This window comes from Petaurus breviceps, unplaced genomic scaffold, assembly GCF_028583685.1.
Source record: "Petaurus breviceps papuanus isolate PSGF00001 unplaced genomic scaffold, PetGlider_PUasm1.0 90845, whole genome shotgun sequence".
NCBI lineage: Eukaryota > Metazoa > Chordata > Mammalia > Diprotodontia > Petauridae > Petaurus > Petaurus breviceps.
In genome coordinates, this window is record NW_027187359.1 from 9,603,731 (window position 1) to 9,616,163 (window position 12,433).

At 42.5% G+C, this 12,433-nt stretch overlaps 1 protein-coding gene across 1 annotated transcript in view; it reads left to right on the plus strand.

Annotated features, from left to right (window-relative positions):
* The window catches only part of PLB1 (phospholipase B1), a 223,176-nt gene that overhangs the window by 59,618 nt on the left and 151,125 nt on the right, over positions 1–12,433 (plus strand). The window contains exons 16-17 of the mRNA XM_069071811.1: positions 1,661–1,732; positions 10,441–10,512. Of these exons, the coding sequence (XP_068927912.1) occupies positions 1,661–1,732; positions 10,441–10,512 (144 nt within the window). The remainder of the gene's footprint in view (positions 1–1,660; positions 1,733–10,440; positions 10,513–12,433) is intronic.

The window sequence follows — 12,433 nt, forward strand, 5'->3', positions numbered from 1 at the left end:
GTCATTTGGCTATATTCCTTCTATTTAGACTTTAAGTGCTGGGGGCTGAAGTAGGGGTATAGAAGATACTAGTAGCTTCTTTTTTTTTTTTTCAGTTTTCTAAAGTGAGGTATTTTTGAGTCACTCAACCTCTAAAAACAGATTCCAGAGCATTAGCCTATTCCAGGAACAGTAAGCTGTGACTCCTTTATTCTTATTAGAATCCTAGTTCAGAGACTATAAGGGACCTAGAAATTAATTAGGCCAACCAACTTGCTAAAAACAAACAGACAAACAAAAAACGGTACAAGTTTTATTAAATGTCTATTTCTATCATTCAATCTTGATTTTATAAATTTAGCAAAGTTCAGCTATGGGCATCAAATAATGTGAATCTTATAAAAATGCATCATTGGGGACACTTTTCTTAAATAGCAGTTGTTGGTCAGTCATTTTTTATTTAATGTCTAACTCTTTGTGACCCCATTCGGAGCTTTCTTGGCAAAGATACTGGAGTAGTTTGCTATTTCCTTCTCCAGCTCATTTCACAGATGAGTAAACTGAGGCAAGCAGGGTTAAGTGATTTTTCCAGGGTCCCACAGCTAGTATGTGTCTGAGGCTGGTTTTGAAATCAGGAAGATGAGTCTTCCTGATTCTGAGCCCAGTGCTCTATGCACTATAGTGCCACCTAGCTTCCCTTAGCAATAATTTAACTAAGTCTAAATAGAAAGGGGGTGGTGGTGTTTTAATTCTCTTCCCAGATGATAAGGGGCCAGAAGAGGATGAAAACCCAAGTTGTCAGGAAGACCTGTGTTCCTGCTTCTGCCTCAGTCATTAATTGGCTGTGTGTTACCTTGCTCAAGACTCAGTGTGCTCCTTTGTAAAATGTCAACTCTCATTGCTGACACTCATTTTTGACAGATGTGATAACTCAGACCCATAGAGGTGAATGACTTGTCTAAAGGCAGGCACGTAGAACTGTAATCCAAACCTGGGTTCTGTGGTTCCATGTTGCAATGCTCCTTCTACTGACCCTCATTGCCTCCAGCATTGTTTCTACCCATTTTCACCAAAAGTGCCAGGGGCTTCTGGGTAAATGCCTATTTCATTGGCTGCCTAGGAACAATAGCATTTTAAGTGGTGGGTTTAGCCACCAGTCAGTAATTTACTAAGTTTCTGTTTAATAAGTCTATCTGTGAGATTGGGCTTATTTATTGCAGTTGGGACCTTTAGGACATTAAATAGTGATGGTTAACTGGAATCCATCCCTCTAGTAAACTGTATGCCCAGGCCTTCCCTGAGAAGCTAAAAGGCATACTGGGCCCAAGACCTTGTGAATTGCTGCTCAGTGGGTACTCTGCAACCTGCTTGTGGGGAAGCTTTGCTGAGCTCAGAGTTCTCTGGTAGTGGGGACAGTCATTTTATGTTAGTCCTCTGGGTAGCAATGGATGTGTTCTCCTTTATAGAAATGCCCTGAATCCCTGACCCCATGCATGCGCTCTCACGAGTGTAGGTCATCGAAAGCGCCCTTGCTTTTGTGCTAGTAGGGTACAAGTCCAGATGAATCAGGGCAGAAACATTTCCATTAGGGAAAATAAGCTCAGAGTAGTTGCTGGTTTAGTAGCATACAATCTGCATCCCAAGGCCTGAAGCATCATCTCTCATATGGCTTCTTTTTCAGGACAAGGAAGCTTCTGGTCATTCCCTGAACAAGTCATCCGTTGCACTTGCCTTGAGTCTCTGGAATGGCATGGTGAGTTGACATAATCACTCTTGGCACTCTTGTCCTAGAACTGTGTTGTGGGAACAGAGGTATTTGCCTTAGGCCTAGAGCCAGAGGGGGCAAATGCACAGCTACACCATACCTCCCCTGCCTCTGCCCCCAATGAATTTATCACTAATTGCTACAGAGAAAGCAGATGGGCATTCTGCAGGCTGTGACCCTGGCCAGAAGCCATGTGGAGTTCTGCCCAAGCCCTGGCTGAAGCTGTTTTCAGACCTGGATTGTTGGAGGGCAGGGGGGTGGGACCAGGGAGTGGTGATGGTTCTGAGTTACACTTCAGAGTTAGCATAGTTTTCGTCATTCAGACCTCTTCTGGGTCACATCTAAAGGAATGATTTGTTGCATCTGTTCGACAGGGACCCTTTAGTGCTTTGTGCTGGGCAGCATTTTATCTTGTATATTGAGCAGCCCATGGGGTAGCAATCCTCCTTCGTATGTCTCAACCCCATTCTTTTCAGAATCTCTCAGCACGTTACCCTCTTAACCTCTCAGTGAGATGAGTGAACGGAGCAAAGGAGTGAGAGCCAAGAGACCTGCTTTCTATTCCCAGCTCTGTCATTCGTCAGCTGTATGCAAGCGCCAACTCTGAGCCTCATTTTCTGACTTGGAAAATGAGGGGAATGGATTATTAGGTGATCTCCTAGGTCCCTTTTCTAGATCTAAAGATCAGTGACTGAGAACTTCAGCATAAGGCGTTTTCTTTATGTGAAGTAGGTGTTAAGAAATACTTGTCAAATTGATTGAATTGAACCTATAAGCTCAGTCATTTACGCAGTTGCCCTAGAACCCAAGTAATGGCTAGGATTTGTGGTTCCAAATTTAGCAAAAGGTGGTTGTTGTTGTTTGGTTGCTTCAGAATCTCTGTGATCCCAATTCTGCTTTTTGCGGCAAAGATACTGGAGTGGTTTGCCATTTCCTTTACCAGCTCATTTTACAGATGAAGAAACTGAGGCAAACAGGGTTATGTGACTTGCCCAGGTTTGTACAGCTAGCGTGTCCAAGGTTGGGTCTGAACTCAGGTAGCTAAGTCTTCCTGACTTTAGGCCTGGGATTCTATGCACTATGGAACCACCTAGCTTCCCCATGTGGAGTCACAGGATCTGGGTTCAAATCCCAGCTTTGAATCTTGCTGCTTGTATGACTTTGGGCTAGTCATTTAACCTCTCTCCCTCAGTTTACTCTTTTATAAAATAATGGATAGAAATAGATGACCCCCGAGTTCCCTTTCACCTCTGCCTCTGTGATTCTATCAACACAGAGCTAGGTAGCATAGCGATTAGAGTATCTGACTTATAATCAGGAGGATCTGTTTTTAAATCCAGCTTCATACATTTACTAGCTATGTAGTGGCCTCCAGGGCCCATTTTATTTCCACCAAACTTTTCTGTCCCCAAATATGGGAAAAGAATCATAGATTGTTGAATACCTGGGGGAAGGTGCTTGTTTTGATCTTTCAGGATTCCTTTCCCTAGTACCCAAGTACCCCCCCCCCCCCCAGTCCTTACCAGGACTGTACATTGTGGTCAGAGATGTCTGTTTCTAACTTGGATTCAATGCCCTGCCTCAAGCTCCTTCCTTCCCGTAATTCTCCAGGTTCAGGCAAATAGCTGCTGGTTCCCATTTTTTTCCCCTTTCCAAGCTGCCCTATTTTTAGAACTCCAGTGACAGAAACATGTTTTTCTTCTCCCTTGGTTTAGAGAAAGGCCTCCCTCCTCCCAACTGAGGGATGTGGTCGGCTGACTGATGGGAACAGCTGCATTTCGACATGTGTCAACCTGGATGGGGCCTGAGAAGGGAATCTTGAAGGGGGGAGAAAAGTTCCCACCAAGCAGCCAGAGTAAATGAGAAACACACTGCCCCTGGGGAGAGGTGTAGGATTTCTTTCTAGGGTGAAATGTTTGGAGGGGCAGCTTGTCTTACAAAGTCTTTTCTATTGGGTCTCACTGACCCTGGCTGGAGAAAGAAATCTGCTCAGGAAAACCCTGTTGTTGCTAACATGCTATATGACCCTGTACGCATTTTCTAGGTCTCAAACACTCAGGCCAGGGCTACTCCTCATGGGCCCTCACAGTCCATTCCTTGCCTGTCACCCTGGATGGGAGAAGTGTTAATGATGCTTTTCACAAGCTCTGCAAACCACCCACCTCCTCCTACCTCATTTCTCTCTCTCTCTCCCCTCTCCCTCCTGCTTCTCCTTTTTCTCTCCCCCTCCTCCCTCTCCTCTCTTTTCTTCTTTCTTTCCATTTTCATTGTCTTCTCTCTCTCTCTCTCTCTCTCTCTCTCTCTCTCTCTCTCTCTCTCCCCTCCCCTCCACCTCCTCTTCTCTCTCTTCTTTTCTCATCTCTCTCTCTCTTCTCTCTGTCCACCTTTCTCTCGTCTGCTTTTCTCTCTCCCCCTTTTCTTTCCCCTTCTCTTTCTGTTCTCTCTTCCTCTCCTCTCCTCTCCTCTCCTCTCCTCTCCTCTCCTCTCTTCTCCTCTCCTCCTCCTCTCTCCTCCCCTCCCCTGCCTTTCCCTCCCCTCCCCTCCCCTCCTCTCCCCTCTCCTCTACCTTTTCCTTTCCCTCTCAAAATTATTCAGGCATTTGCTGAGTATCTTTTATGTGTTTATGTTACTCCTCTGCTCCAAAACCTTTCATGTTTCCCTGTTGCCTCCTTCAAGCAAGATCCAAACTTGTTTGCCTGCATTCAATACCCTCCCCCATCTGCCACCATCCTACCTTTCCAGTTTTTTCCTATATTCTTCCCTACCAAGTACTTTGTTCTCCAGGCAAAGTGGATTGTTCCTTATACTACAATCATGCCCTAAGTTTTTTGTTCTTATTTTTTAACTTCAGGTCTTTTTTCATGTGGTTAGGTAGCAAGGTGTTGCAGTAAATAATAATAGCTTTTATATAATGCTTTAAAGTTTGCAAAATGCTTTACAAAATTATCTTTTTTCATCATCATGACTCTGGGAGGCAAGTATCATTAATTATTGCCACTTTACAGATGAAGAAAATGAGGTAAATAGAAGTTAAGTGATTTGCTCAGAATCATGCAGTTAGTAAGGTGTCTAAGGCAGAATTCAAACTCAGGTCTTCTCAGCTTTAGTCCAGTGCTCTGTCCACGTTGACTGCAGTACCAGCTTGGGTAGGAAGGCCTGAGTGAGTTCAAATCCTACCTTAGATACTTAATAGGTATATGACCCTGGCCGATTCACATATCTTCCTTCAGCCTCACTTTCCTCACCCATAAAATGGGGAAAATGATAGCACCTATCTCCTAGAGTTGTTATCGAGATTAAATGAAATTATATTTATAAGTGTCTGGTATACTTTGAAGTTCTAGATAAATGTTAGCTCTTATTCTTATATTGTTATTCTTGATGCTTAGAATAACCTCTCCTTCTTTGTTTGCTCAACAATTTAGTTCCACAAACATTATGTAGTGATGACTACTACATGACTATTAGAATGACTTTTCTCTCATTCTTTGTTTGCTCAACAAACAATTTAGTTCAATTAACATTTATTATATAGTGACTACTGCATGCAAGTTAAACATGGAATAGTGAATCAAAAGCTGTCCTACAAGTCGTGAAGACCTGGGTTCAGCTCCTGCCTTTGACATATTGATTGGGCCAGTCACAGCCTTTTACTGGCCCCAGAAACTCTAGATGACAAGTTACAGATGAATTACTGATCTGAATTGGTAGCAAGACTTTCCATACTGGGAGTTTCTCCTGCTGGTGAAATTTCAGGGCAGGATCCCACCCCCCCCCCAAAAAAAAGAGATAATGGGGTGGGGGAACATAGCCTATGAACCAAGTGAGTGTTATATATGTTGAAAGGAGGAAAAAGCCAAAATGAGAAGTGGGGGTGCTGAAGGAGGGGCTGTCCCAGAGAACTGATTGTCATAGCCCTCTCTTAACTCCTACTTGCTCCCAAGAATTGTCCTCCCAATCTTCTTTAAGTTTCTTTTATTTCCCACAGGGCTTCTGGGGAGGGAGCCATAGTAAAACTGGTTATTAAGTTAGTTGGGGGGAGATGGGGTTTCCTAAGACTACTTGAACTCAGTTTACAACTAAGGTAAAAGTCATCTTCCCTTACAGGTCTGAATATCATGTAGCAAAAGTCTGGGCTTAAGTCTCAATCAGCCTCCCTCTCTTTCATCCCCCCCCCCACCCCCACTTTCTTATCCCTTGCAAGACCATAACCAACTTCCTGAGAAATTTGATTCAGGGAAGCTGAATGGAAAAGATACTGGACAGTTAATTCTAATTCCATTTCACAGAATTACAGATATAGAGATAGAAGGGAGTTCAGAAGTTATCTAATCCAACCCCTTCATTTTATAGAGGAGAAAGTTGGATCCCAATGGGGTTAAGTGACCTGTCCATTGTTCCAACTGTAGCAGAGGTCAGAGATAGGATTTTTCTTCTGGTCTGCTCACCACAGAGACTAGTATTCTTTCCACTACCTTTTGCTACCCATGAAGCCTCAGTTCTTATCCTAATTCTACCTTTGATTGAAATTTGGGGTGAATCACTCAATTTCTTTGTGCCTCAGTTTTCCCATCCATCAGTTACTAATGACAATAGATTAGTTTTATATAGTTGTGTACACAGGAGATTATTATTAAATGTTTACTGACTGTAATAAAATGTACTTGGGACACATTTTTCTGTTTAATTTCTATTATTAACATTTTCTCCATTACTTTCTTAGGTATTAAGCAACCAATGACACAATAGGGCAAGCCCTGATTTGTAACATTTGCTGATTTCTGTGGTGTAAATGCTACTTCTAAGCACTTAATAATTGACTCTTGTGAGCAGAATCCAATTGGTTCCTGAACACTCCTTCCAATACATGATCTGGTTTCATGTTTATTACATATGTGATCTTGTTTCATATGTATTATTGTTTGTCTGTTGTGATAAGATATTTAATAACTTACCTGAGACTCCAAAGTTAGAAAATGACAGTCAGGACTTGAACTCAGGTCTTATAAGTCTAATATGTTTTTCACAATACCACTTTGCCTCCCTATGATACTCCCCTTCCTTCTTCCTCAGAAGGCTGAAGTGAAAATAAGTGGACTGGAAAAGCCTTTTTTCTGAATGATTTTAGACCAGTTTCTTCTCTTCTCAGGTCCTTAGTTGTCAAACCCTTTAAATGAGGAGGTTGAACTAGGTGATTAACAGGTTGGGTAAGAACCCTTTCAGCCCTGATTGTCTTCATATTTTGGCTGTGTGCCATAACAAACAAGCCAAAGACAAGAGTCTCCCTTCAGTATTTTGTCCCTAAGCTTGTCCCTGACTGCCCTGGAGAACAGCCTCACCCTGGTACATTTGGAATTCTAGTAGGTCTTGGGTCACATGAAGGATGCAATGTCTTTGCTTCTTCCATTCCTTGCTTTGGCCTGCTGTCTTTCCTCTGTGGGGTGACATGATCAGAACTCACGTAATTGGCTCCCCTTCTAATCAGATACTTCACAGCTAATCAGAAGAAGGTTAAAGTTCTCTTGCCTTTCTCCTCATTTACTGGAACACAGATGCTATGCTAAGATACGATAAGATCCTCTTGGAGAACTTGGTTTTGCCCAAATCTTAGAGTGACTGAACAGGAAAATGAAAGGAAGAGCCAGCAGAAGGTTCCATTGATACACCAGTTACTCTTGGCCCAGGACATGTTCTTGGCCCTGGGAGGGTGGGGACTTTCTGTATGGGTGAGACAAAAAATTTATTTGCATATCTGAGGATGTACAGAAAATAAAAGGAAGGGCGGACAAAATTCAATTGACCAAACATTTATTAAGGACCTATTATGGGCTATACCCTAGAATAGGGGTTTTAAACTTTTTTGTGTATGTCATGGCCTCCTTTGGCAGTCTGGTAAAGCCTATGGACACCTCAGAATAATGCTTTTAAATGCATCAAATAAGATAGAGGATAACAATGGAAATGAATTATTTTGAAAAAGTTATCAGGGGCAGCTAGGTGGAGCAATGAGTAAAGCACCCGGAGTCAGGAGGACCCAAGTTCGGTTCTGGCCTGAGACACTTAACACCCACACAAAAATACTAGCATGTAACCTTGGACAAGTTATTAACCCCAATTGCCCTCCAAAAGGCAAAAAAAAAAGTTATCAAAAATTTATTTTACAAAAAACAAGTTCGTGTACCACAGATTAAGTAACTCTGCTTTAGCAACACAAAAAGAATAAATCTAACAGTCTCTGCCCTCAGTGAGTTCACATTCTACTAGGGAATATGACAAGTCCAAGTAAGTAAGTACAAAGTCTTTATGAAATAATAACAAGTATTTTCTAGAGTATGTTAATTAGCATATTAGATGGAAATCATTGCACTCATTTGGGTCCATCCAGATAATTTTGTTTTCCTTTCTGTTCCCTCTTAGAAGAGGTAAGAATCAGTGAAATGCCCAAAATGCCATCAGGAAGTTGGAAGAGGAAAACATTGAGGACTTAAATGATTCATAAACTGGATAGTTAGGCCCAGATGATCAAAATTTGGCCATAAGAACTATAATGAAAATGTAGGTGCCACTGTACCTCACCAGGTCCCATAATCATTCCAACACTGCTTTAGCTAAAGCATGTCCTCCTCTAATAAAGGCCAAAACCCCAAGCATCTCAGGTATAAAATATGGTGGTTGTTCTAATCCCTAAGGGCCATTCCAGCCATAACATTCTGTGATGGTTCCATGACCTATGGTTCATAGGAAGGAATGGGTGCAGGAACATCAAGGCCATGAGTTTTAACCTTTGGCTGATTTGGACATTGTGGTTTCATTCCATCCCAGTTTTTTTTTCCTTTTTTCTTTTTTTGGAGGAGGGAAGGCAGGTCATTTGGGGTTAAATCACTTGCCCAAGGTCAAACAACTAGTTGAGTGTCAAGTATCTGAGGCCAGATTTGACCTCAGGTTCTCCTGACTCCATGGCCAGTGTTCTATTCACTGCACCACTTAGCTGCCTTCTGTAGATGGAGAAGGTCAATTCAGTTCAATTCAACTATTTTTTTTGGAGGGCAATTGGTGTTGTGACTTGCCCAAAATCACAGGGCTAGTAAGTGTGTCAAGTGTCTTTGGCCAGATTTGAACTTGGGTCCTCCTGACCCTAGGGCCAGTGCTCTATTCACTGTGCCACCTAGCCACCTCTCAATTCAACTATTAAGAACCTACCCTATGCAGTACATTGTTCTGTGTGATGTGACTATGAGGTCAAAAATAGCAGGTAGGTAGATAAATATAATGTAAGTTAGAATGAGACAAATTTGTAGAGAAAATCAAATGGAGAGGCAAGAGACACTCTAGAGGGAGACATCTCTGGCTTGGGAAATCAGGCAAAGTTTCATGGATGGGTGATTGGAACCTTAAAGGAAGGAAGACAACAAGTTATCAGAACACAACAAACAGTATTGTAATTGGAGTCAGTATTATTGAAATCCTGACTTTGAGTCTTAATAGCTGTGACCTTGGGCAAGTCATTTAATTCTTTCAGCCTTGATTTTCTTTTCTATAAAGTAATAATAATAATGTCTACAGTGATCCACCTCATAAAATTGTTGTTGGGTAGAATAAGTTCCTGGAGAGCCAGGACCTCTTCAGTTTTTCCTTATGGAACCCCCAGCTTCTCCCTACCTGGGGATTGTAGTGTGGTTGTTAGACAGTCATTTCAGTCTCGGCCAACTCTTCATGACCTCATTGGAGATTTTCCTGGCAAAGACACTGGAGTGCTTTGCCATTTTCTTCATTATTGACAACAACAGCAATAACAACAACAATGTTCCAGGCACCATGTCAGGTGCTTGGGCTTTACATAAGCAAAAACTCAAAAGCCCCTGTCCTCAAGGAACTTCTATTCTATTGGGAAGATACAATGCACGCCACAATAACTTTACAAAGTCGATGTGCAGGCATAGTAGGTGCTTCATAAAAGCTTGTTGGTTGTTTAACCTAGTAGGAAGAAAACACTGTAACTATTCAAGAAATACATCCAATGTGAACTAGTGGCAGGAGGGTATGTGGAGGGAATCTTCTACAAAGCAGGGATAGTATTCCCAAATACAGAGTCAGAAGAGGAAAGGACAACATTGGGGAATAGATATTCTAGTTTGGCTGAATGCATAAAAGGGAACAACATAGGGGGCGGCTACGTAGAGCAGTAAATAGAGCACTAGCCCTGGAGACAGGAGGACCTGTGTTCAAATACAGCTTCTGATACTTAACACAAAAACTAGCCATGTGACCTTGGGCAAGTCACTTAAACCCAGTTGCCCTCCAAAACAAAACAAAACAAAAAAAAAGGAGTAACATGAAGTTAATTAAGACTGAGGAAGTAGAATGTATCACCCAATGCAGTCCCAAATAGGGGTGTTTTCCCCCTTGGAATGACCAGGATTGCTATGCAATGAATCTTTCCAGTGAGGGAGATGGTATAAGTGATGTTATCCCCATTTTATGTAGAAGAATACTAGGGCTCAGAGAGGTGAAGGGATCAGTTTGGAGTCACACAGTTAGGAAGTGTCTGAGGTGGGATTTGAAGCTGGATCCCTCTTGACCTGTCCCTCAAAGTGATAGTGCCTGCTATGAGCTATAGTGTGCCTATCAGTGGTAACCTAGTGTGTCCTGGCTCTGAGACTCCTGAGGGGAACCTTCTATGTCTCTTTGTTTTCCAGATCGATCCAACAGGAAGGAAACAAGAGTTATTCCCAGCAGGACAAGGAATTCCAGTGAAGTGTCCTACCCAGGTAGGCAGGGGTTAGATGGGGAGGAGAAAGCTTTTGATGCTTTGGAACAGTTGAGTGTGTCTATACCAAATGAGCTTTGTAATTGCAAATGGCAAGACAGTTCTATGTCTTCCTGGTCCATTTTCCCCATTAATGCCCTGAGGTACCTGCTTCTGTTCTCTTCAACATGAAAAACAGCTTTATAAAATCCTCTCCCAATCCAGGGACTTTTTAACCCTTTGGGTTCCTTCCAATTTTATGTCAGGAAGGAGAGGCAATGAGCAGAGACAATAAAGTTCTTTTCTCCTTTCATGTGATTCCCCATGCTGTAACTGCCCAGGGTCCAGACTCTTGTGAGGGCATGTCATTTCCAGACCTGCTCTATGCTGAAGAAGAGCAAGTGAGGGGCCTGACTGCTGTGTGGTCAGGAGGGTGGGGGCAATTTGAGGATGTGATTTTGATGGCATTTTTTTAAAAGCTCACGAGCTGAGATTCAGAGAGACTTAGGGTAATTGCAGACTTGGTCCCTGAAGAGCAGCATCAAGCACTAAACAAGTCAGTTCTTCTCTTGATACTTCAGTATTGCAGCCTATAGAATGGAGACTTCCATGCAGATTTTTGAGTGCTTTGGTGACATATGATTTCGTTAATGTGAGTGCTTCCTTCCTGTGCAGATTACAGACCTTTGACTTAGCGGAAGGCCTAAAAGCATGGCTTTGGCCCAAACAGCCACTATTTTTTGCTGATCTGATGATGAGCTTCTCCAGGCTTATTAGCAAGACTGTTCCTAGGTTCAAGGACATAAGGTCTGTAGTCTGGCCTGTCCTTGAAGCTTTTCCAGCTTGGATGAGAGATTACACTCCACCAGTATTACCTTGAAGAATCCAAAGCTGTTTATCCATGCCAGAAGGAATCATCAGGGTTGAGGTCTCAGGTCATGACAAATGAATAGGGATGATGTCCCACCAGTGTAAGGCCAAAGCAGCTCCCGTGATAGTGTAACTATATTTGCTAGGACTCATTTTCAGGTGAAATGAGCCTCTAAACTTCACCTCTTGGCCTTAGTATCATTGGCCTTCACATTGATCTACCTCTCCTGTGATCTTGTTCTGAGCTCCTGGCCTTGAGTCATTCTAGTGAAGACACCCTCTGTGTGTTTTCCTCACTGTCCCATCCCTGTTCTCTGTACTCCCTATTTTCACACATTGACCTGATCTGTGCAGTTTTAAAACTGAACTGTTATTCAAACACACTCTCTCTCTCTCTCTCTCTCTCTCTCTCTCTCTCTCTCTCTCACACACACACACACACACACACACACACACACCCCATCTATTTCTCCCTGCCCACTTTCATTTTGGATATGTCATTTCATCTACATCTGTGATTATAACACCTATTTGTTTCTGAGAAACAAACCCCATCCTGGATCAAGAATTTCCTTTAGCTGAGAATGACCACACCAAAGAGTTGACCTTCTCTATTCCTACTTCCTCAGGTCTCAGGCTTTCAGATTGTCAAGTTTATACCAGCATCAATCTCCTTGTTCATATTTTTCCACTAGCCCCATGGGATAATTTTGTTAGAATTTTTTGTTTTTGATGTTAATGTTTCACATTGAACCTGCCTACCACTTCTTATTCATCTGATAATTAAGTCCCTTAGAAGGAAGCTGTGTTGAAGTTCTCAGATCACCTAGAACCTGGCTGGACCAGACCTGAAATAGGGCTATCACGGACTCATAGTATTACAGAAGTGGGAGTCAGGGAAATTAAGAAATTTGCCAGAGATATTTGTAGGTGTATAAAGTGGCTTCTACTCCTCAGCCTAGCAGAGGCCCAGCTCAATAAAAAATTTTCCCCTATTCACCCAGGTGATGTAGCAGATTGAATTGTAGGACTCATTCTGTGTCACTGAGTCCAAGTCTGCCCTCAGGTACTTA